Source organism: Rattus norvegicus, chromosome 3, assembly GCF_021556685.1.
Source record: "Rattus norvegicus strain SHRSP/BbbUtx chromosome 3, alternate assembly SHRSP_T2T, whole genome shotgun sequence".
Classification (NCBI taxonomy): domain Eukaryota; kingdom Metazoa; phylum Chordata; class Mammalia; order Rodentia; family Muridae; genus Rattus; species Rattus norvegicus.
The window spans coordinates 49,309,950-49,332,880 of record NC_141536.1 but is presented as its reverse complement, the minus strand read 5'-3'; the positions used below and the strand labels follow the sequence as shown (position 1 = coordinate 49,332,880).

The window sequence follows — 22,931 nt, the reverse complement described above, 5'->3', positions numbered from 1 at the left end:
TTCCAAGGAATGCTGTGTGTGTGTTTGTGTTTACCTGCTAACAGTTCTCCTGTCGGCCCACTAAGAATCAGGCCTGGTTGGGCTTGGGCCATCATTCTAGGACATTGTCGCAGCACTGCCCTATCAGGGGACCTGCTTTAATTTGTCAAATGTAAAGCTCAATTAAAATTGTGACAATCTTAGAGACGCTTGCACGAAAATAATTATTTTAAATTTTAAGTTGCTTGACGAAACAAACCTACAACCAACCCCTCCCAATTTTAAATTTATTTTCCAAAGTAAATCAAATTCATTATCGATTCCCCACAAGGTCAGCTAACTTTTGATGATCTGCCCTGAAACTTTCATATTATAGACATAAGGGGTGAAAGAACTGGCTTGGGCAGAGTTGGGGGGGGGGCTGCTTGCCACAGTAGGAGGAACTGGGTTCTGAACTCCAACACTCAACGTGGGTGCTGGGAACTGAACCCAGTCCTTTGGAAGAACAGCCAGCGCTCTGGACTGCTGAGCCATCTCTCCAGCCCATCCTTCCCCCTTTTCTTTCTCTTCTCCTTCCCTTCTTTGTTCCATCCTTTCTTTCTTCCTGTATTTTACTTCTGACTCTTTTGTGTGTTCGGTGTGATGCTCAGTTTCCTCATCAACGCAGAGGAGACAACAGCAGTTCAGATGTCTTCAGACTTGTGCCTGTAGCATCGAAATGTATTGAAGGAAAATCAATGCAAAGTAGCTCCTCTAACCCCCAAAAAGATATGTGTTATTTAATGTCGTGTATGTTTAACTAAAATTCAACATAATTACAAGCATCAGAAAGAGGAGTGATCATGATCACTGTGAAGCACTGTATTCTTATTAAAAGTCCACTGCAGATACAATGTTTTTGGATAATGTCTTCTTATTAGTCGAATGCATTGTAGTTCTGAATTTTGTAAGTGATACGCTAAATGATTCAGTGAGGAGACAATGGTACCACTTATGTATATCTAACCAGACCATAATAGGTATGTTAACAACAGAGTTTCACCTCAGGTAATAAAACGCTTATATGATACAGAAGGATATCTGCTGCTACCTGGCAAATATCTCTAGGATTCATAACCTTAATATCATGAAATTCAGGAGAGCAGTCTAAATTTCATTTGGCAATGTTAAGCAAAGGTCAATGAGGGAATCAGGGTTTTGAATTAAACCATGAGTTACCTGTGGTAAAAAAAAATACATATACTTTGCAAAGAGTTCTGTGGCCTGGTATACCTATAGCTGTTAGTACGTATGATCAACTATCACATTTGAAGGTAGGGAAGGGACAGCGCAGAACAAGGCAGGCAGCATCAGATGGTGCAACTGTGAGGAACACAAATGTGGAAGGGTTATATTCATATGTCACTGGCTCTCACAAAAGAGTGGCCAGTGCATGCTGGGTCTCTTTCTAAAGGTTTATTTTGTAGTGGATTAATGGTTTATTTTCCATCTATAGGTTTCTTTGGTTAGCCTGGTAGCCAATGCTCTTGGTTACTCAGAACTTGGTGCCATCAAATCCCTACGGACACTGAGAGCTCTGAGGCCGCTCCGAGCCTTATCCCGCTTTGAAGGCATGAGGGTAAGAAGATTCAATGATGCTTCCTAAAACTCAAGTCTCAGTTACATGCTGCTAGTGACTCAGAACCGTGGTAGTCTCCTCACAAAATTAGATAATTCAGGGCTAAAGTCAAAGAGAGCAGCAAGCCTTGTGGAAACGGCAGTTTATTTAAATACACACCCAGGAATTGAGACAGAGCTACACACACACACACACACACACACACACACACACACACACACACACACACCTTCCTCGTGCTATTCTATTTATTGTTTGGGTACTCAGGAATGACTGATAACAGCACTCATCCTACCAAGGCCTTCAGTAGCTAAGTTTGAGGTCCTCAAAGGCTATCAGGTTAATTTTAAAGGCAAAGTGATTTCAGAAGGCTTTATTTCTTGAATTAAAGCAAATCATAGAATTCAGCAGAACCAGCACATCCCTCACATCCAAATCGAGTTGCTAGGAGAATTAGCTACATTATTTCCCACAAGCCTGACTTCACTTCATGGATCTTTTAAGCACCGTTCCCAGTGAGCTTTGCTTTTTCCACAGCCCCAGCCTTGTCCTCCCCTGCTCTCTCCTTTAGCAAGTGTATCTTGTCTCACAATATGAAATGCACACTGCCACGCCTTCAGAGCTGCTTTGCACAGAGGCCAGCTTGGTTTCATCTACTTTGCAAATGCACACGGATATTGAATTTCTTCAAGGCCACGGGGTTTTTATATTAGGAGGTGGTTTGTTTGGGGCAATAAACCCCATCAGCCTTGACTGCAGAATTTACTCATCGTGGAAAATGAAGCCACCCTCCAGCTGCTCTTGCAGCACTGAGCAGAGAGACACGCTTGGCTTGCCCAGTGTGAATTCTATCTGATTGCCTATGTTAACAAATTCATAAAAAAAAAACTGTTGGAAATAACAATCTTCTTTCAGTGCTGACATCATCTGAGCCTACGCTATGCTTCGTGACTTCATAGAAATTGTTTATTTAATTTTACTTTTTATCAAAGAGAGATTGTTTTTCTCATATACTATATCCTGATTACAGTTTCCCCTCTCTCTCCTCCTCCCAGTTCCTCCCTGCCAACCCTCCCTTTCTGTCTCTCATTAGAAAACAAACAGGCTTCTAAGGGACAATAATAATATAAGATGGGGAAAAAAAACCTAAAATACTGAAATAGGGTAAAACAAACAATAGGGAAAAAAGCTCAAGGAACAGATGTAGATACAGAGATCCACTCATTGGTATACTCAGGAAACCATAATGACACTAAACAGGAAGCCACGATAGAGATACAAATGACCCATACAGTAAAAACAAGAGAAAGAATATATATCATTAGGCGTGTTATATATTCTAATGTATATGAAAATAAAAATAAAGCTTAAAGAAAATAAGTCCATGACATGACATTGTGAGACAAGGAGTCTCCAAAGACAATACTGATTTTATTTTATGTTGACCATTGACTTCTGGGCAGGCAGTCTACCCTTAAGATGATTCGTTTCCCCAGTGAAACTCACTTTGAATCTAACAACATTTTAATTTTCAAGTAATTATCAATTGGAGATAGTTTTGGGGCTAGAAATGAGGGAACACATCCACTTATTTCATCTCTAAGATCGCACCTCCTGCAGACCTGTGCAGACCCCACACATGCTGCCCCGGTCTCCGTGAGTTCACAAGGACATTGATCCTGTTGACTCCGAGGGCCTTGTTGACTTGGTGTAAACCCTCTTTCTGCCTACTCTTCTGCAAAGCTCCCTGAACCGGGAGGGGAGCGAGTTGATGGAGACATCCCGTTTAAAGCTGAGCATGTTTTCCAAGGTCTTACTACATGGATAATGTGCAGCTGTAGGTCTCTGTTTTTATCCCCATTTACCTCAGGGAGCAGCTTCTCTGACGATGACTGAGCAAGACACTGATCTATGAGTACAGCAGAATGTCGTTTTATTGCTATGTTTTTGTTTGTTTGGTTTTTCTGTTGTTGTTTGTCAGTTTAGAACAATACTATTTGGTTTTACCCTGGACTAAGTTACAGGTTCTAGGTCACACAAGCAATATCAGGTGTGGGTTCCATCTTGTAAAGTGGGCCTTAAGACACATCAGATTTTGGTCTGATACTCCCATAAAGTTTCCTCATAACTTGCAGGCAGAACACCATTGTACATTCAACGTGTTTGTAGCTAGGTTGGTTTACGTTTCATTTTTGGAATCCTGCAGAGCACCCTCCTGTACCAATGATACTAGCACATGGTTGTAAAGGCTCTTTGTAGGCAACATCTTGACTTCTCCATGTTCAGTGAGTTGTGTAGGTGTTGTCTTTGGCAATCAGACCTTGGCAGGAGTTTGAGAGCAACCTAAAGTCTTGGTAATAGACTGGATTGTTTGAGGGCTCCCATGGCCAACATCTATTTGAAAATTAAAAAAAAATGGTAGAGGTATGGAAACGGTCATCGTACGTAATTTTAATCCAAAAAGGAAACTAACAAGTGTAACAAACGTGACTTAATTTCTAAAGGAAAGAAAACTCAATTAACATAGGAAAGCACTAGAATTTTGGATTTCACATTTTCATGCTGGTTTATATTTTTTCTTGTCTATTTCTACAAGAACATTTATTGTATTTCTAAATAAAACAATAGTTTTCATTGACTATAAGCCCTTAACCATGCCGTCCACTGTGGATTAGAATAGTGGTGCTGGAAAAGCTACTTTTGCTGTCCTTGAGATCTGAAAGCACATCTTCATCTTTCCTGGATTCAGAAAGAAACAAAAGGTGATGGAGATTTTCCCCCACTAAGCAGGTCAGCCTTATAAAAACAAATAGCATAGGCTCAAGGAGAACAACGGGAGGATTGCCAACTAATAATAATGGGATATATTTGATACTCATACACCTGAAGATAAATCTTATGGTAATATATTCTATGTCTAGAAGATTGAGGTTTTTTTTTTTCCAATATGAAACGAAGAACTTGGAAACCCTTAATCCTGACCTTCATCGTCATAAATATACCTGACCTGAGGATACAAATTTGCTGCAATTTTCATGCTTTGTTTGTGAAGGGGCTGCATAATTCCTCTTTCAGATTATCAATAATTCACACATGTTCACAAAGCTTAATATGAGTTATAGCAAGCAATTATTTCTGTGTATATTTATACAGAGTTTTAACCTTACCACTTCCACCCCCCACCATGTACACTTTCCAACTTCATCTTACTATTTCAGGTTTTATTCGTTTCTTTTCAATGTTTCGTGTATTTTTTGCTTTCCTTTCTTGCTTAACTCTTTAGCTGTGCTGTTGTTTGTCTGTCCCCATTAATATGTACTATAAAACACTAAAAGAAACATTCTAAGGTTAGAAATCTACGGAGATACCCATTTAACCCTATCTAAATGTGTCTTCGGGCCAAATGCATCTTCAACGGCTTCCACTTTAACCAGCGATTGCTCTCCTGTCCTCCACAGGTGGTTGTGAATGCTCTTGTTGGTGCAATTCCCTCCATCATGAATGTGTTATTGGTGTGTCTCATCTTCTGGCTGATTTTTAGCATCATGGGTGTGAATCTGTTTGCTGGAAAGTTCTATCACTGTGTTAACACGACAACAGGCAACATGTTTGAAATAAAAGAAGTGAACAATTTCAGTGACTGTCAGGCTCTTGGCAAGCAAGCCCGGTGGAAGAATGTGAAAGTCAACTTTGACAACGTTGGGGCTGGCTACCTGGCATTGCTGCAAGTGGTGAGTATGTTTGAACCTGAAAACAGTTCAAACCATGCTACCCAAGACCCCCCTCTGCGGCATGCTCTGAATCATTCCTATTTAAAGTAGGAAGGTAGGTAGTTGATGACACCTCAAGTTAGTTCTTTGGTTCTGAGGAAAACACTGCAGTTATTTTGTTTCCCTAGGAGTGCAGTTTTGAATATTTTCACAGAATTTCTTTCTTCTTCCTATATCTTTCTTGTTATATTGTTGCCATTGTTTCAGTGTTTAATTTTCTGTAAAAAAAAAAAGTGCATATACTATATCGATGATTTAAATGTATGAATTCTTAGCCAGAAACTTTCCATAGTGTCTAAAATAATGGGATGCTATTGTGTGCAGAAATACAAATCTCAAAGGATACTTTTCAAAATAGGTAATGGTTAATGTTTTTAATGTCACGAAAGCTTATTTGCTAATCAGTTATTAGTGGAAATGAGTTGTGCTTGAATACAACTATTGCTTTCATCCACAGACTTTATCTTCTTAGTGGAAGGTTTTAAGATAAGATTAAGATGGGATTTTCATTAATCAAGTCTCCATTGTGTTTTACTACAGAAAAAAATAGCATAGAATAGCTCCCAAGAGAAGTGAAGAAATCCTAAATTCCTAATATAAATTTTGTTACTTAGTAGTAGGAAGGTACTTGATGTCACCCCATTCAACTCATTTGAATGTCATAGAAAATGTCATGGTATTATGTGAAGAGATACTTATAAAAATGCCCTTGTATTGACGTCTGGTAAGTGCAAGGAGTTTGAATGAGATATTCATAAATATTTTTAATATGTATTGAACACAGGCCACATTCAAAGGCTGGATGGACATCATGTATGCAGCTGTTGATTCGCGGGACGTAAGTAGCTCTCGGATGCTATGCACAGCTACTAGATTGCCCATGGTAAACCCTGGTGAGAGCTGAACTGAGAGACTTGGAATCTTCATGGCATAAGCATTTACCAAGAGCAGAAATGATTGGCAGAGTGCTCACAGTGTGGACAATAGTTTGATTGCTGTGGGTATAATATGTAATAGATAACATGTCTACTGTAAAAACAAAATTCTCAAATTACACAGAGTGTAAGACATCAGATTAGCCCTGCAAATAGAACTGTTCAGAGTAGGAAGATAACTCAGTGTGCTGGAGTCACTCGCTTTTCTGTTTCCTTAGAGAGCATGATCAAGTCCCATGCAGCAACTTCTAGGAACTCAGAGCACAGACAAGCCTGCAGACTTCAAGGAAACTCAAACTCAGAGATACGAAGAACTGGTTAAAACCTGTCAGCTTATCCTGAATTTTTCTCTTAGTTGCTTTTCTTCTATTAAAGCTTTTCCAAAGACAAATTGAAGATATTGCCAAAAATGCCGGAATAATAATGGTGATGGTGATAATAAATTAGTAAGCCCAAACTGTTGGCTGAATTTGTATCCTGAGGAATACTTGTCAGGCAGGCTACGATGGAAAAACATATTAGATTCCAAAAGTCCAAGTTTCAAATGTCATGCTAGTTTGAGAAAATAACTATTTTTGGAATGATAATAAAATGATATGTGAAGGCATGATGAGTTCCTATTACGTAGCAGCACTCACTCCATTATTTAGTCCAAGGGTCCTCTTCGCTAATCATGTTACATATTTTCATGATTGTTTAGGTCAAACTGCAGCCCATATATGAAGAAAACCTGTACATGTACCTGTACTTTGTCATCTTCATCATCTTCGGCTCGTTCTTCACTCTAAATCTATTCATCGGTGTCATCATAGACAACTTCAACCAGCAGAAGAAGAAGATGAGTATTTCTCATCCCCTACCCTTCCCTACTCAGGGCATCAGTCCGCCGTACAGCCAACCAGTCAGGACATAACTTAGATGGTGTTTACATGCTTTTCAGTCTCACTACGTGGCCGTCCTTAGTGGCCTCTCTCCTTTCATCCATGGTTACAGCTGTCCTTTCTGACTCAGTAATATTCCCCATTACTTCAGGACATCAACGATTATGCAGTTCTTCGCATGGTGCATGGGGTCTTGCAGGAATGACCCTTACCAGTTTCTCAGTCTCATCTTCTCCCACACCTCATTTTCGTCTTCTACCCCTGTATGTGCTCATTCCCGCAGGCACCCACATCACCAGCAGCACTTGCTACACGGCAGCTACACAAGTCTTCCTGACCTTTTCTGAACTCAGCCACACAATGGCTTGCCCGTGGCTTTAGAAGTGATATTTTCTCTTCCTGAGATGCGTTGCCGAGCAAACTCTATATTGTACATTAAAGCCTTAAGCTTAAGTCTGGCTCTCTCGATTTTTGCTGTGTCTACAATGACTTTCCTTCCTTCCTCCTGTTCATTCGCTTGATCTTTGTTTTATTTTTTAACCTACCCCCATTTTGCACAGCATTGAACATTTTTTTCCATGGGCCCACTGAAGGAACATGATACCATGCAATATACCAATGTAATTCTTATGCCAAGGTTAAATACAGCAGAAAAACGTTAAACAGCAAGAGAGGAAGAAAACATATTTGACTCCCTGAAAACATATTTAAGGACTTTAAAATTCATTGCGAATATAATATAATCCAATTAGGGTGCTGGACTAATCAGAATTTTATGGGCTTATGGGCTTTGCATAATATTAAAGTCTTCGGCATTTCACATAAATGGGAGAAGCAGAAAAATAAATCTATATTTAGCAAGATAATATCCATTTAAACTAGAGACAAGACTAAAGGAAGGCTTAGTAATACTTCAGTTTAAATACTATTGTAACACAGGTTGGGATTGTAACCAGGCTACTCTGTGTATTTACTTTGGAGGTCAAGACATCTTTATGACAGAAGAACAGAAGAAATACTACAATGCAATGAAGAAGCTCGGCTCAAAGAAACCTCAGAAGCCCATCCCTCGGCCTGCAGTAAGAAAGCTATCTTGTACTCATTAAAACTCTAAGACGATGTTTCAGTTTTAATGTTTGGATCAGAGCATATTGCATGATGTCACTAATCTATCACACCAATCTAATCATGAATCCCATATTAATAGGGCAGCAGACCCTGCAGCTGCTGCAATGCTAGGTAGCAGGTGTCAAGTTCCTAAAATACTAGGACCTTCTTGCGAGTTGGTGAGATGAGACCTCCAACTCAGAGTCCAAAGAACTGGCACCAAGTCAAGAGTCACCCTCCTGCTGCCAACATGTGTGGTTGCTGCCCTTCTGACCATATTGATGTGTCCTTTTTAAGTGGATGCAGGCTTCCAGATGACCCTTTCCATCTCTATATCTTGCCTCCACTTTCTGGCTTCTTCCTTTCCTTTCTGCCCTTCCCTGTTATAAAGCTCATTTTAGCTTTTCCTTCTTTTATTACCCTTTATGGTATCATACGAAGTAAACAACATTTTATAGCATTTTCATAATAAATATGTATCATTAGACTGTTATAACCTCCATCTCCTTCTGCCCTCTCTTATGCTCTCCGTATGCTTCAGTCCAGGTGCCTTCCTCCCTGTAACTAGTAACGTCCTGTCTTCACCTCATATCACATATACTCCATAGCGCTCTCCACAATCCCTTACACCCTTTCCATTTTCATGTTCTACTGTCTATCTAGATTCATGACCTTCTTTCTCTTTGTATTATCTATAACTTAATATATATTAAGTTTAGGTTCTACACATGAGAAAACCATCTGACTTTCTGGGTTTTCTTATTCTTGAGGCTGGAAAATATTCCCAATTTGCTTGGAAAGGAAAACTGTCTCAAGAATTTTGTTTCACTGAAACAGAATAAAGATCATGCAAATGCATAGTCTGTAACGCTTCCTAACATGGACCGGTGTTATTGTAAAATTATAAAAAATGGCTGTCTTTTACCCCGCTAGGTTCAGCACTGCAGTGCCCCAAGATATCTGGTAGATACCTTGCCAGAAACACACAACCCAATTCTGTGGCGGCTTAGCGTCTCTAGCAGCCACACACTCTCTTAATCTTAAATCGCCACATGAAAGAACACACAACACAATAACCTCTGATCCAATTGATAAGATATAATTGTCCACCTCAACATACAAAGCCCTGTACACATCCATCCCTTAAGAATATTCATAACAACCTGTAAATACACACAGTGGAATCTTAACGTCAGCCTCCATGTTCTCGGTGGCTTCTCTGCTGTCTCCTCCAATCTCCCGTCCTTTCCGTTCCAGTCTCCTCCTCTTCCCTCAAACTTTTCTCCCACCCATCCTTCCTTCTAGTCCAATGACAGGCCTCGTTCTATCCTGTACCTGCCCTCAACTGTTTGACATCCTAAGACTGGCATGATGACGGTGGGTCACGTTCACAGAACTGCACCCTAACTCACCTACCTTCTCAGATAGGGAAAAAAGTAAGGCAACTGAAGTCCACAACATAACTCTACCCCTGTTCACAAAGCCCATGATCAGCAAAATTCATAATTAAAACGTTCATGAATCCCATCAGTAAGTTCACTTTACCATATATTTAAAGTAATTGAAACTGGGAGACGTAAGATAGGGAGGAAGGATAGGAAGGCACCTCACATAGAAAGGAATGAATGAATCTGCTTCATCAAAGGTCACTGATATCTGGAAAGCTGAGGGGTAAAGTAAGGAACTTCAGAAAAGTCTTAAAATAATGATAAATGAAATAAATTATTCATCTAAAGGTCTATATTTACATTTTCTCGAATCTTCACTACTAATTGAGATCATTTTTAGAGAAATAATCATAATTAATCAAAACAACTTCTAAATATTTTCAACTAGTTGCCACCAGTTTCTGGATTATTTTGCTCTCTTTTCCTATGAGACCCAGGTAAACAGAATATGTTTGTTATAGGCATGTGGTATGATACCTCTCATTTAAAAAGAAAAGGAAGTGAAATAGAGCTGAGATATTATTTAGTGAACGGTAAGGAGGGCGCATACCCCAGGGCCACATGTGTAAAGATCTTATTTGCAATGTAACCAGAACACTGATTATTAGTTGTCCACTAACCCTATCTCTTCTCTTTCTAGAACAAATTTCAAGGGATGGTCTTTGATTTTGTAACCAGACAAGTGTTTGACATCAGCATCATGATCCTCATCTGCCTCAACATGGTGACCATGATGGTGGAAACGGATGACCAGAGCAAATACATGACCCTGGTTTTGTCCCGAATCAACCTAGTGTTCATTGTCCTCTTCACTGGGGAGTTTCTGCTGAAGCTCATCTCCCTCAGATACTACTACTTCACGATAGGGTGGAACATCTTTGACTTTGTGGTGGTGATTCTCTCGATTGTAGGTAAGAACAGTTCAGTTACAGAGACATGTTCTTCAAGAGAGCCCATGGGAATGGCTTCTACTCAAGCCACAACATTCTGCTAGTGGTAAACAGAGCCAGGTTAGGGACAAGGTGTATGTTTTTAAAATACATCATGATGACACAGTGGTGTTAGTACTTTTCTTGGTCATGGTCTTACTGTTGTGAAGACCCTATGCTTATAAGAGAAAGAAAGCATTTAATTAGGGATTTGCTTACAGTTTTAGAGGGTTAGCTCATGATCATCATGGTGGGAAGAAGAGAGGCACAGCACTGGAACAGCAGCTGAGGGCTTTAAATCCTGATCCACAGGCAACAGGAAAGGGGTGCAATATTGGGCCTTGTATGGGCTTTTAGAAACCTCAAAGCCTTAGATAGGACTGGCAAAAACAGTCAATTAAATGATTCCTGATAATATTCTACTATACGTCTAGACTGGAACCCTAGCACAATCATCATCAGAGAGTCTTTTTAAAAATAATTATTTAAGGGGCTGGGGATTTAGCTCAGTGGTAGAGCGCTTACCTAGGAAGCGCAAGGCCCTGGGTTCGGTCCCCAGCTCCGAAAAAAAGAACCAAAAAAAAATAATAATTATTTATTTTTATTTTATGTACATTGTTTCTTTGCCTCCATGTCTGTCTGTATGTATGAGGGTGTCAGATCTTGGAATTAGAGACCATTGTTAACTGCCATGTGGGTGCTAGGAATTGAACTCTGGTCCTCTGGAAGAACAGTCAGTGCTCTTAACTGCTGACCCACCTCTACCATTCCCATCAGAGACACTTTATCCAGCAACTGATAGGAGCAGATATAGAGACACGCAGTCACACATTGTGCAGAGCACTAGGGATCCTGTGGAAGAGGAGGAGGAAGGATTATAGAAGCCCAAGGGTTCAAGGACAGCACAAAAATACTATCCTCAGAATTAACTAACCAGGGCACATAGGGGCTCAAAGAGACTGGAACAACAATCAGGGAGCATGCATGAGTCTGAACTAGGTCCTACACACATATGTGATGGTTTTGTAGTATTCTTGTGGGACTCCTAACACTGTGACAGGGGGCTGTCTTTCACTCCTTTGCCTGCTTTGAGGATCTGTATCCTCCTACAGATCCTCATCCTGCCTTGACATGAGGGTATGCAGGTAGCTTTATTGTAACTTGTTGTGGAATGATAGGTTGATATCCCTGCTCTTTTCTGAAGGGAAACAGAGGAGTAGTTGAGTCTGGGGGACAGGGTAGGTAGGGGAAAGGAGCTGGGAGGAAGGGAAGCTGTGATTGACATGTAAGATGTGAGAGAAGAATAAATTATCTACTTTTTTTAAAAAAAAGAAACCTCAAAGCCTACTCTCAGCAACATACTAAATCTAAAAAAGCTATATCTACTCCAAAAGCCACACCCACTCCAACAAAGCCACACCCACTCAACAAAGCTACATGTCCAACAAAGCAACACTACTCCGACAAGGCCCTACCTCCTAACCCTCCCAAAACGGTTCCACTAACAGGAGACCAAGCATTCAAGCTTATGAGCCAATGAGAACCATTCTCATTCAAACAGTTCTATATATAACTCAGAGAGAGAGACAGAGAGAGACAGCGAGACAGAGAGAGACAGAGACAGAGAGAGACAGAGACAGAGAGAGACAGAGAGAGACACAGAGAGAGAGAGACAGACAGACAGACACACACACAGACACAGACACAGATACAGATACAGACACAGACACAGACACAGAACAAGAAAGAGAAAAATCAAGAGGAGATAGCCAGCACTGCACAAAGCATTAAACAGTCTTTCATAACAAAGAGCAAAGGCATTTGACATGAGTCTTGTAAGAAGGATGGGGTTTTTAACAAGAGGAAAAGAAAAATGAGACTATTACAAAGCTCCAAATGTAGAAACTAGTTCAGATGTGGTCCACTTTCTCAAACTAAAGAACGTCACTCTCATTGAGAACAACGAATTAACTTATTTCAGAAATAATCTTTACTTTCATTGCCATATTTTATGTAGAGTGGTGAAGTATATAAGGGTAAACTTGAATTGTCACAGTAATATTTTAGATTACTTTGGATTTTAAAAAAAATCACATTCCTTTATAAAACCATGTCATAGAATCATTTTATTAAAACTCTTAAACATTTAAATCTCAATATTAGAGTAGATTCAAATGTGAGGTTCAGTTTTTTGTTATTTTATTTTTTAAAAGGAGGAATAGACATACGGCACTCCTATAACATCGATATACTCACTGTCCATCTGGCTTCTATAATTTTCCATAGGAATGTTTCTCGCAGAGCTGATAGAGAAGTATTTCGTGTCCCCTACCCTGTTCCGAGTCATCCGCCTGGCCAGGATTGGACGAATCCTACGCCTGATCAAAGGCGCCAAAGGGATCCGCACTCTGCTCTTTGCTTTGATGATGTCCCTTCCTGCGCTGTTCAACATCGGCCTCCTGCTTTTCCTGGTCATGTTCATCTACGCCATCTTTGGGATGTCCAACTTTGCCTACGTTAAAAAAGAGGCTGGAATTGATGACATGTTCAACTTTGAGACTTTTGGCAACAGCATGATCTGCTTGTTCCAAATCACCACCTCTGCCGGCTGGGACGGACTGCTGGCCCCCATCCTCAACAGCGCACCTCCCGACTGTGACCCCGATGCAATTCACCCTGGAAGCTCGGTGAAGGGGGACTGTGGGAACCCATCCGTGGGGATTTTCTTTTTTGTCAGCTACATCATCATATCCTTCCTGGTGGTGGTGAACATGTACATCGCTGTCATCCTGGAGAACTTCAGCGTCGCCACCGAAGAAAGTGCAGAGCCTCTGAGTGAGGACGACTTTGAGATGTTCTACGAGGTCTGGGAGAAGTTCGACCCTGACGCCACTCAGTTCATAGAGTTCTGCAAGCTTTCTGACTTTGCAGCTGCCCTGGATCCTCCCCTCCTCATCGCAAAGCCAAACAAAGTCCAGCTCATTGCCATGGACCTGCCCATGGTGAGTGGAGACCGCATCCACTGCCTGGACATCTTGTTTGCTTTTACAAAGCGGGTCCTGGGCGAGAGTGGAGAGATGGACGCTCTTCGAATCCAGATGGAAGATCGCTTCATGGCTTCCAACCCCTCCAAGGTCTCTTATGAGCCCATTACCACCACCCTGAAACGGAAACAAGAGGAGGTGTCTGCTGCTATCATTCAGCGTAATTATAGATGTTATCTTTTAAAGCAACGGTTAAAAAACATATCGAGTAAATACGACAAAGAGACAATCAAGGGAAGGATTGACTTGCCTATAAAAGGAGATATGGTTATTGACAAATTGAATGGGAATTCCACCCCAGAAAAGACGGATGGGAGTTCCTCCACAACCTCTCCTCCTTCCTATGACAGTGTAACAAAACCAGATAAGGAAAAGTTTGAGAAAGACAAACCAGAAAAAGAAATCAAAGGGAAAGAGGTCAGAGAGAATCAAAAGTAAAAAGAGACAAAGAAATGTCTTTGTAATCAATTGTTTACAGCCTCTGAAGGTAAAGTATCCGTGTCAACTGGACTCTAAGGAGAGGTCCATGCCAAACTGACTGTTTCAACAAATACTCAAGGTCAGTGCCTATACCAGACAGTGACCTCTGTCACTGCCACTCTGTGAGACAGGGTATCAACATTGACAAGAGGTTGCTGCTTCCATTACCAGCTGACACTGCTGAGGAGAACTCCATTGTGCAAGTGACCCGTCATCACGCCCCCAAACTCCATTAGTACAACGCTCCTGTCATCTATTTTTAACATTCACATTTGCCATATTTTTACAAAATCTGTCCCAGTGTATCTTCCTGGTCCCCACTTCATAGTCTGTTCATAATACTATGTCACTATTTTTGTAAATGAAGTTTACGTTAAGGGAAAATATATATATAAGAATCCCATGTTGCTAAGTCCACAAGTTTCTCCAGTAATCATAAAAAAATATTTTGCCTGAGAGATGAAATTATTGCTCAAAACAAAAAAAAAATAAATTCTAATGTTAACAGTTTCAAATGCTTCCACTTTCTGGATGGCGTTAGCTTACAAGTATTTTGGTCTATTATGTTTGTTTATATCTGAGCAGTTATGTGCCTGTAAAGACTCCTCTAATATTTAAAGGATTATTTTTATGCAAAATATTTTGTTTCAGCAAGTGCAAATTTTATTCTGTTTCAGAGTTCTATATTTGATTTTAGTTAAGCATCCTCCCTCCAAAAAATTTATCTAACATTTCTGTTATTTAAAAAAAAAACTCTCCAAAGTATCACTTTAGAATAGTTGTTCCACTTCATGTCGAGTATTTCTTTGCCATCTTCTGCTCTCAGCAAAACTGACAATTTATATCAATTAAATACCCTCTGTTATGTAAATAGTTATTTTATCCTGTGGTGCATGTTTGGGCAAATATATATATAAACGTATATATAGCCTAATACACAAATTCTATTAAATCGAATGTGTACCACAGTGTATGTGTCTTTTGCAAGCTTCCAACAGGGAGGTATCCTGTACCATTCATTACACAGAAATAGTTGGGGAGGCTATCACTAATGCATGCTAATATTGCCTAAGCTGCTCTATTTTAACCAATCCATTTATCACACGTTTCGGTAAGAAGAGTCACATGTTGGTGGCAGAATGAATTCAACCTGCTCTCTGTCTCCATGTCAAGAAATTCTCATCGATATTACTTTAAAATAATTTTTTTTGCATCGTTAGTTTAACTCGAGTATCACAATGTGTCTTTATTAATTTCAAGGAGACACACTGTACAGGGCCTATTACCAAATCCTACACATCATGGTTTGCTAAAAAACAAAAACAAAAAAAGATCAAGATTTGTTTAAATATAAATAATGTAAAATATAATCCGTTTTTCTTTGTCAGCATTTGTACATAAGAAAATTATTTTCAGGTTAATGACATGGCACTTTATTTTACCTTATCCTTTTGCTTCTTATTTTTAAATCGAAACTCCAAACTTTTGCATCCAAAAAAAGACTTTTCAGCAGATAATTTCCTAAAATAAAAGTTAGACAATGGGTTTTATGGATTTCTTTGTTATAATATATTTTCTACCATTCTAATAAGAGATACGTTGGTCAAAAATCTCAAACCCTGACCATTTTCTACCAACTCTGGTTGCCTGCAGAGAATCCTTCACTCATGGAAGTTTGGTTTTTTTTAACTCAGCTTTTGTAGCATTTGCAGACGCAGACTAGGTTTATTTTTTTAAATCCTGCTGCACTAAAGTTATCACGGCTATAACATGGGCTCTGGCCTTTTTAACCAGGAACAAAGTGGGAAAGTTGTGCAATTACCTAACATGATACAATTCTTTTCTTCTTTTACTTCTTTCCTTTTTGTTTTTTTCACAAACTGAAAGTTTAAAGTTCATTCCTTTTACAAAACTATTTACTGTAGTGTACTGACAAACTGCATGCAGGGAATTGCTACTACTAAAAGAATGGTGAGCTACTTCATTATTGAGCCAAAAGAATAAATATTTTGTTGTTTTTTGGTTGTTTTTTTTTTTTACTGTATCTCATTTGTTGGACTGAGGTTTTTTGTTTTTCTTTTTTTTCTTTTTTTTAACTATTGGCGGGTAAAAATTTACACAACAAAAGAAAACCTGTATTTGATTCGACATTTGTATTCATAGAAGTTCACATGAGTTTTGTAACACCCTGCTACATTATCTACCGAGAAGTTTGTCAAAATAAAGACTAGTTAAAAGCAGTCTTGTGAACTATTACTTCATCCGAGGAGCAGTCCATACGATCGAACCTTCGGGTCTCTTAATAATGGCAGTAGCCCTCACCACTGACTGTCGATTTCAGTTAATTTATTGAATCACTAAGAATCTAATCTCCGTGCTTCTGGGTCGCAATGGCGTTGTGTCCTAACATGTTGGTGAATGACACGTCACTCACACTTCGTTTCCTAACGCACTCTGTAGCCTATCTAGTGTTAGTGACACAGGGATTGAGAGTTTATTATTGAGAGTTTATTATTGAGAGCTTTTCAGGGTTTCTGACATGTTTGTCAATTCAATACTGAAACTTTATCTCAACAGAAACAAGTTGCAATGAATAATTTTAAGAGGACTTAAATCTAAATACATATTTCATAGTGGCCCCCAAATAAATTCCATAACGTGAGTAATGGGATTCACTTATTGGCTTCTTCTTGGTCAAGTCGATTTACAGGTTTTACCAGAGAGGCTAAATACTGACTTGCAAAATCCTAAGTCTTTTAAAGCACTGTGATATATAATAAGTTGCCAAGCTTCTGGAAGCAACCAATGAATAGGAATTACATCAGATGAGTCCCATCTTTGAATGTAGTGTGTAGTGTGTAAGTGTGTAGTGTGTAGTGTGTAGTGTGTAAGTTGTTCTCACTTGAGAAGAGAACACCTCTGAAGGATAACTTCTAGAAAAGTGTTGTTATCCAAACACAGAGGCATAGACACAATTTGATACTTTTAAAATAACTGATTCTGTACATAATAAAACCCTTCCCATTAAAAATTTTATTTTGGAACTTCTTGTGAAAAGTAACAGTGACCCAATCAAATTCTCCCTCCCTGAAACAACAATGCTATGACATGAAGAAAACTTAACTTTATTAACAATGATATTGGTATAAATAGCTAGGGACATCTTTGTTTTGAGAAATGTGAGGAAACTGGGCATTCTGATTTTCAACAATTGCAGGCAAGGAAAATAATGCCTCCGACATGTCAAGTAAGTAGGATACAGTAAACACCACGAAACCCACGTCTACGCACTGCATCCACTCAGAATAATCTTGAGGAAGTCAATGTTGACATTTTATAAAAATGTAATATGATCAGGGCCAGAAGTTCTGACCCCTGTCTTCAGCTCCATTTTTAGCATCAGATTAAAGGTTTAATTCAGTTCTCTCTCTCTCTCTCTCTCTCTCTCTCTCTCTCTCTCTCTCTCTCTCTCTCTCTCTCTCCCCCTCCCACCCACCCTCTCATAGCAAGGTGACCTTGAATTGGAGTTGTTCTCTATACATTGTTACCAGATAGTCAAGAGCTCCCATTTGACTGCTTACTCTCCTAATAAACAAAAATGATAGCAACAGCAATATAAAGATTAAAAACAGACTCAAGGGAAAGGTTGAGAACAATTTTTAGTAGAGTCTGAAAGACAAGCAATGGGTTGGGCAATCTATAGTTCTGAATAGCCGCTGGAGGTGGGAGATTGAGTTGGGGAGGGAGAAAGTCATGCATGGGAGAAAGTCATAGAAACAAAGAAAGCCACACGTGTCAAAGGAAAGCACTCTGACTTTTGGGTGAGCATCCAGGAGGGCAAAATTAGAGAAAAAGAAAAACTACCACAGGTCCAGGCAAGCCCCTTTTGCCCCAAGACAAAGGATTGCACCAGAAACATGTGATTAGAAATATAGACAGTTTATTAAAATAGAAAATACAACCAAGAATGGCAGTGGGTGGGACAGCTGAGGGAAGAAACCAGGCATTGGCCACAGATGTATGCCCTTCACTGGACATTTACACAACACTTAGCTCTCCCAAGTTTGTATATTGGACTTCCCCATGCCTGTTCCGTTCATTATGTGAATTCCAGATAGAGATCGACTTCCAACCTTTCTATGCAAGTTAGCTTATGATGGTTGTTATTGTTGTTGATGGTGATATTTCAGCTTCTAGTCTGTATTTTCCCATCGTGATCATGCCTTCAGTTTAATGTTCAAAAATCAAATTGAGTATTCAAAGTGAATTGTGTTCTTTAAAGAATACAGTTTAACATTTACCTAGAAAAATGTATATAGTCAATCTGCATTTTAAAATTTACTCACATAACAAATGATAGTCAGAAACATACTATTCAATCTGACATTAATCAAATGAATAAAAATGTCTTCTTAGAGTTGAAAGATACTCCAAATAATTGAAAGAAAGGTTACTGTTTCTTTTGTATATTACAGAATTCTAATAGACAGAATCTGGTATACAATACAATGTATTTAAGCCAGTCATTTGGAAAATTGTCCCAGAGGAATAAACTTGGTTGTCATTAAAAAACATTTAACATACTACCCCAAGAGGTTGAGTTAATGCATATTTTCAACCATAACTCTTATTATAAAAAAATTAAACATATATGTTATTCTCTTATAACAGCACATAATATTGTACAAGCCAAAGTGTGTAATATTTCGATGCTTCCATCAAGGTTCTTATGATCCTTCTGTTTGCAATATTTCTCCTCACTCTTCCCCAGAGCCTTTCTGGCCTCCATAATTCTAATGTCCTGTTGAAGGACATATCTAAAACTCCCAAAACTGAACAGGACTCAAATATCTAGGAAGTCAATTCTCCTTTTCGTGAAGTAAGAAACAACCATATAATATGCTCTACAGGTGCTCCGCCACCACCATCTATCAAACGCTTCAAACCCCAACACCCCTCAAACTGTGTGTTCTCCAACACCCCAGTGCTCTGGCCTCTCTCCAACTGCACTTGCTACCTCTTCACCTGCATGGCCTTTCCTCTCCACCCCCCTCTTTTTAATTTTTTTCTGGATAAATCATGACCACTAAGGCTGTCTCAAATGCCATCATCCTTTAAGAAAATTCCAACTTTAATTAATAGAGAAATGCCCTTCTCCTTTGGTTGTACTGCGCATGTGCACTGGTGTTAATGAACCTGCGTTATCACTGCTTCCTTTTTCATTCAACTCTGTTAATTCATCAGAGTGTACACAAGATATGGAATACAACTTTTTAATTTCCTCTCCCCTATTTCTTTCATCGACTATGATTAGCAGAATATATTGTTGTCAGTATTTAGATATACAAGCAGTAGAATCAATTATTTCGGGAATATGAATGACAATAATAGTGTTTAGATATTTAATGAAAATAACTCTTCAACCTATTATCTACATTCACACAGTCCGCCCTATGATCAGGTGAAAAAATAACAAACACATAAACACACGCACACAAGAAAAATACTGTACCTTGTATTATGGATTAGAAATAATAGTTATCATTAACAGAAGCTCTGGGACCAAAGAACTTAGTTAAATTAACTATTAGTGAAGCGACAGTTTCGTCTTGCATGACTGAGGTTTTTTTCAATACTTAATTATGTCGATCTTCATTTTAATAACCCACAGGTACTCTGGTAAGGATAATTAGAGGATTTAGCATACTGAATATGTACTTTTAGCATAGGATGAGACAACTACCCTAAAGCCTTCAGGTTGTCAGGTATTTAAGGAGAGAGATGAAAGGGTTTTAAATAGGCTGCAGTAACGCATGGATGAACTCACAGTCATTCCAGAGAGATTCTCTCAGACTCCGGAACAAGGTGAGAGGGCTCTGAAGTCCTTGCTTTTCAGTCTTCGTTTTAGAGACCCTGCTTGCTTTGGACTGCCTGCTGCAGTGGTTAATTTTAATTGAACTAAAACACCTAGGGGGTTACTAAAGCACACCAGGGGTGATGGTATTTCAGTTAGATGGCTAGGTCCTTTGGGTTCTGACATAATACATGAACCATCTGAAACCATAAGACAAATCCTTTCTTCCTTAGAGTGTCTCATGAATAATTTGGGCACACTTTTGAAAAGATAACAAAAAAAATAGAAAATAATACCAGAAAATACTAGCAAAGTTAAAACTGGCATGTGCATATGATTAAAGCAAAAATAGTTGTAAGAGTCCTAAGAGTCTTAAATGTTACACAGTAAACTTTAAAATGTACGCGTGCAGGCTTCAGAGCTCCAAGAGGTACTGCTACTCTGCCATTTTATCTATCTGTGGCACCTCAGCTTGTCTCCCAGACTTAAGCTGACACCACTTCCCATCGGGTACTGTCCTTGTTAGGTGTCCACCAGCTGTGGGTTATCTACTGCAATGGCTGCTTCTCCTTCAGCAATGGCCTTTAAGGCCCTCTCTGCATGGATTCCAAACCTGTCACAAGGTGCACTAGCACAATTGGTTTACGTGTCTCAAACCCCCGCCCCCAACATACACACAGTCCTATGTTTTCCATGCCTCCAAAATCAATACCATGTGATTGACTCTTAAATTGACAAGTTTGGCTACCAGCTTAAGGTGTATCCTTGGCTTGCCTGGACCATAGCTTCAGAGTATTAATCCCCAATCAACGGTTTCTGTTATCCAAGTGAGGCATGAGCTTCATGCAGCTCAATGATGCTGATCTCTTACTATAGTGAGTGTTTCAGTCCCAGCTTGACCAACATTCTATCATCACAGTGAATCTCAAAGGTGTTCACATTGGTGATGCTAGCCTCTTGTTAATCATAGATTATTCCTCAGCCCCAGATGATCAGAACACACAGGTTCTTAGTACAAAATTCCCAATACAGTCTTTGCTTCCTTCGTAAAATTCAGCAAGCCAGGCTTCCATGGACCATATTTCTCTCAGCATTACTATCTTCCATAGTTCCTACAAGGTCAGCTCAGTTATACTGGGAATCCTCCAATGCTTTTATATCCCAAAATTCTAAATGTTTTTATAATCCTCTAACTGAATATTTGAAAACATAAAGGACCACATAATCAGGTGTGTCATAGAAATACACCATTGCTCTGGTACCAGTTTCTGCTCTTACTTCGCCTCTGTTTCTATGATAAAACCCCAACCAAACTCCAAGCAACGCAGGATAAGAAATAGTTTATTCCACCTTATATTTTACTGTCTGTCATTAAGGGAAATCAAGATAGGAACTCGAGCAGGAACTTGAAGCAGAAAATGTGCAGGAATGCTACCTGCTGACTCAGTCACACGTTCATGTTTAGCTAACTTGCTAATTAATCTTATCTGAATGCAAGTGAGTTAGGTTTTCCTGGGTAATAAATATTTTGGAATATGTGTGATGGCATAGAGCTGTAGTTCTAGTTTTTCTCTACTGAAAACCATGAAGTATCTGTCAGACAGTGCCTCTGACATAGAACCTAAAGTCCCAAATAAACATACTTGCTTTAAGGTAGCTCAGAGACCACTTAAAGGATGAGACCGAACGGACAGTGGACTCAACAGGGTCAATCTACTATTATTAACAGATATAAGCAGACAAAATTAAAAACAACTATTTTCTGGGGGCAGAATTTATTTCTAAAAGAAAAAACTGTAAGATGTTCAGGATGTGGGGTAAATGTAAATCAATTGCTTAGCCCCCTTAAAAATTAACTTGGTAAACTTAGGAGATTTGGCTGTTTACATTAATTTTTAGTAAAAATATGCGATGGACATAAATATTTAGACAGCAATCACTCCAGTACATCATGTCCCTTTATCAAGTCAACATCAGTAGCTTCCCCATAAGGGCCTAAGACCACTGCATCAGCAAGTTTTTGACTGGTTTATGGTGCTAGATGTGAATAACCTCCTGCGAAGCCCCACATCCAATCAGAAAGCAGTTACTTAACGCCAGTCTTGCTACCATTGTTCCAGTACAAGCTTCGTGGCATCTGCTGGTGCCATGAGAGCAAGCCAGTGGGGAAGAAACGCTATGCTGGGATTCTTGACTATCAGCAGGGAAGACACTCTAACTAGATCCCACGGAAAACAAACCTTTATCTGGTGTTGTTTGGTTTCTAGTTTTGTTTGCTGAGACACGGTCTTACGCTGTAGCCCAGGCTAACCCAGGTGGAACTTAGCAGTCAGTCCATAGTGGCTTCAGACTCCCAAATATCGGGATAACACCCAGCAACAGACATTTTTTAGTGCTGTAATTTCAAATTGCACACAAATTTTTGTTTAAGCAAAAAATATGCGTACTTTGTTCTTTCAAATATTCATAATACATCTAAGGGAATATTTGGCTTTCTAAGGTCCATTAATATTGAATCAACGTAGTGCATTAGAGAACTAGAAACCCAGTTAAACTTAGTGCAGAGGGGGGAGGGGTGTGAAAATCCACATCCAATGCTAGGAAAAGAGACCTGGGATGCAGCTTTCTTGCTGGCGAGGTAAGGTTATGTGGCATTGATTTGGGGTAATAGAATTATGTAAAAATACATAGCATTATGTAAAAGTGCATATAATTTGGCAAATTGCTTTAAAAGCAGGGAATTGGGGGTGATATCATTCCCCAAAATGGCCTCTCCTTAGCTCTTAGAAGATGTATAACTCCAAGCAGCTTCCCTAGAGGACACATGGTTGTCAAGGAGACAAGGAGGGCCCTCCTCCTCTACCCTCTGAGCTGAAACCAGCTCGG

At 39.4% G+C, this 22,931-nt stretch overlaps 1 protein-coding gene across 5 annotated transcripts in view; it reads left to right on the top strand.

Annotated features, from left to right (window-relative positions):
- The window catches only part of Scn3a (sodium voltage-gated channel alpha subunit 3), a 111,730-nt gene extending 95,299 nt beyond the window's left edge, over positions 1-16,431 (top strand). For 2 of the 5 annotated variants that reach the window (XM_087653743.1, NM_001437770.1), the window contains 7 exon segments: positions 1,475-1,597; positions 5,056-5,328; positions 6,152-6,205; positions 7,003-7,140; positions 8,158-8,262; positions 10,379-10,649; positions 12,954-16,431. In XM_087653743.1, coding sequence (XP_087509869.1) covers positions 1,475-1,597; positions 5,056-5,328; positions 6,152-6,205; positions 7,003-7,140; positions 8,158-8,262; positions 10,379-10,649; positions 12,954-14,149 — 2,160 coding nt within the window. In that variant the 3' untranslated portion in view covers positions 14,150-16,431. 5 annotated transcript variants of the gene reach the window in all.
- The last annotated feature ends 6,500 nt before the right edge of the window (positions 16,432-22,931 follow it).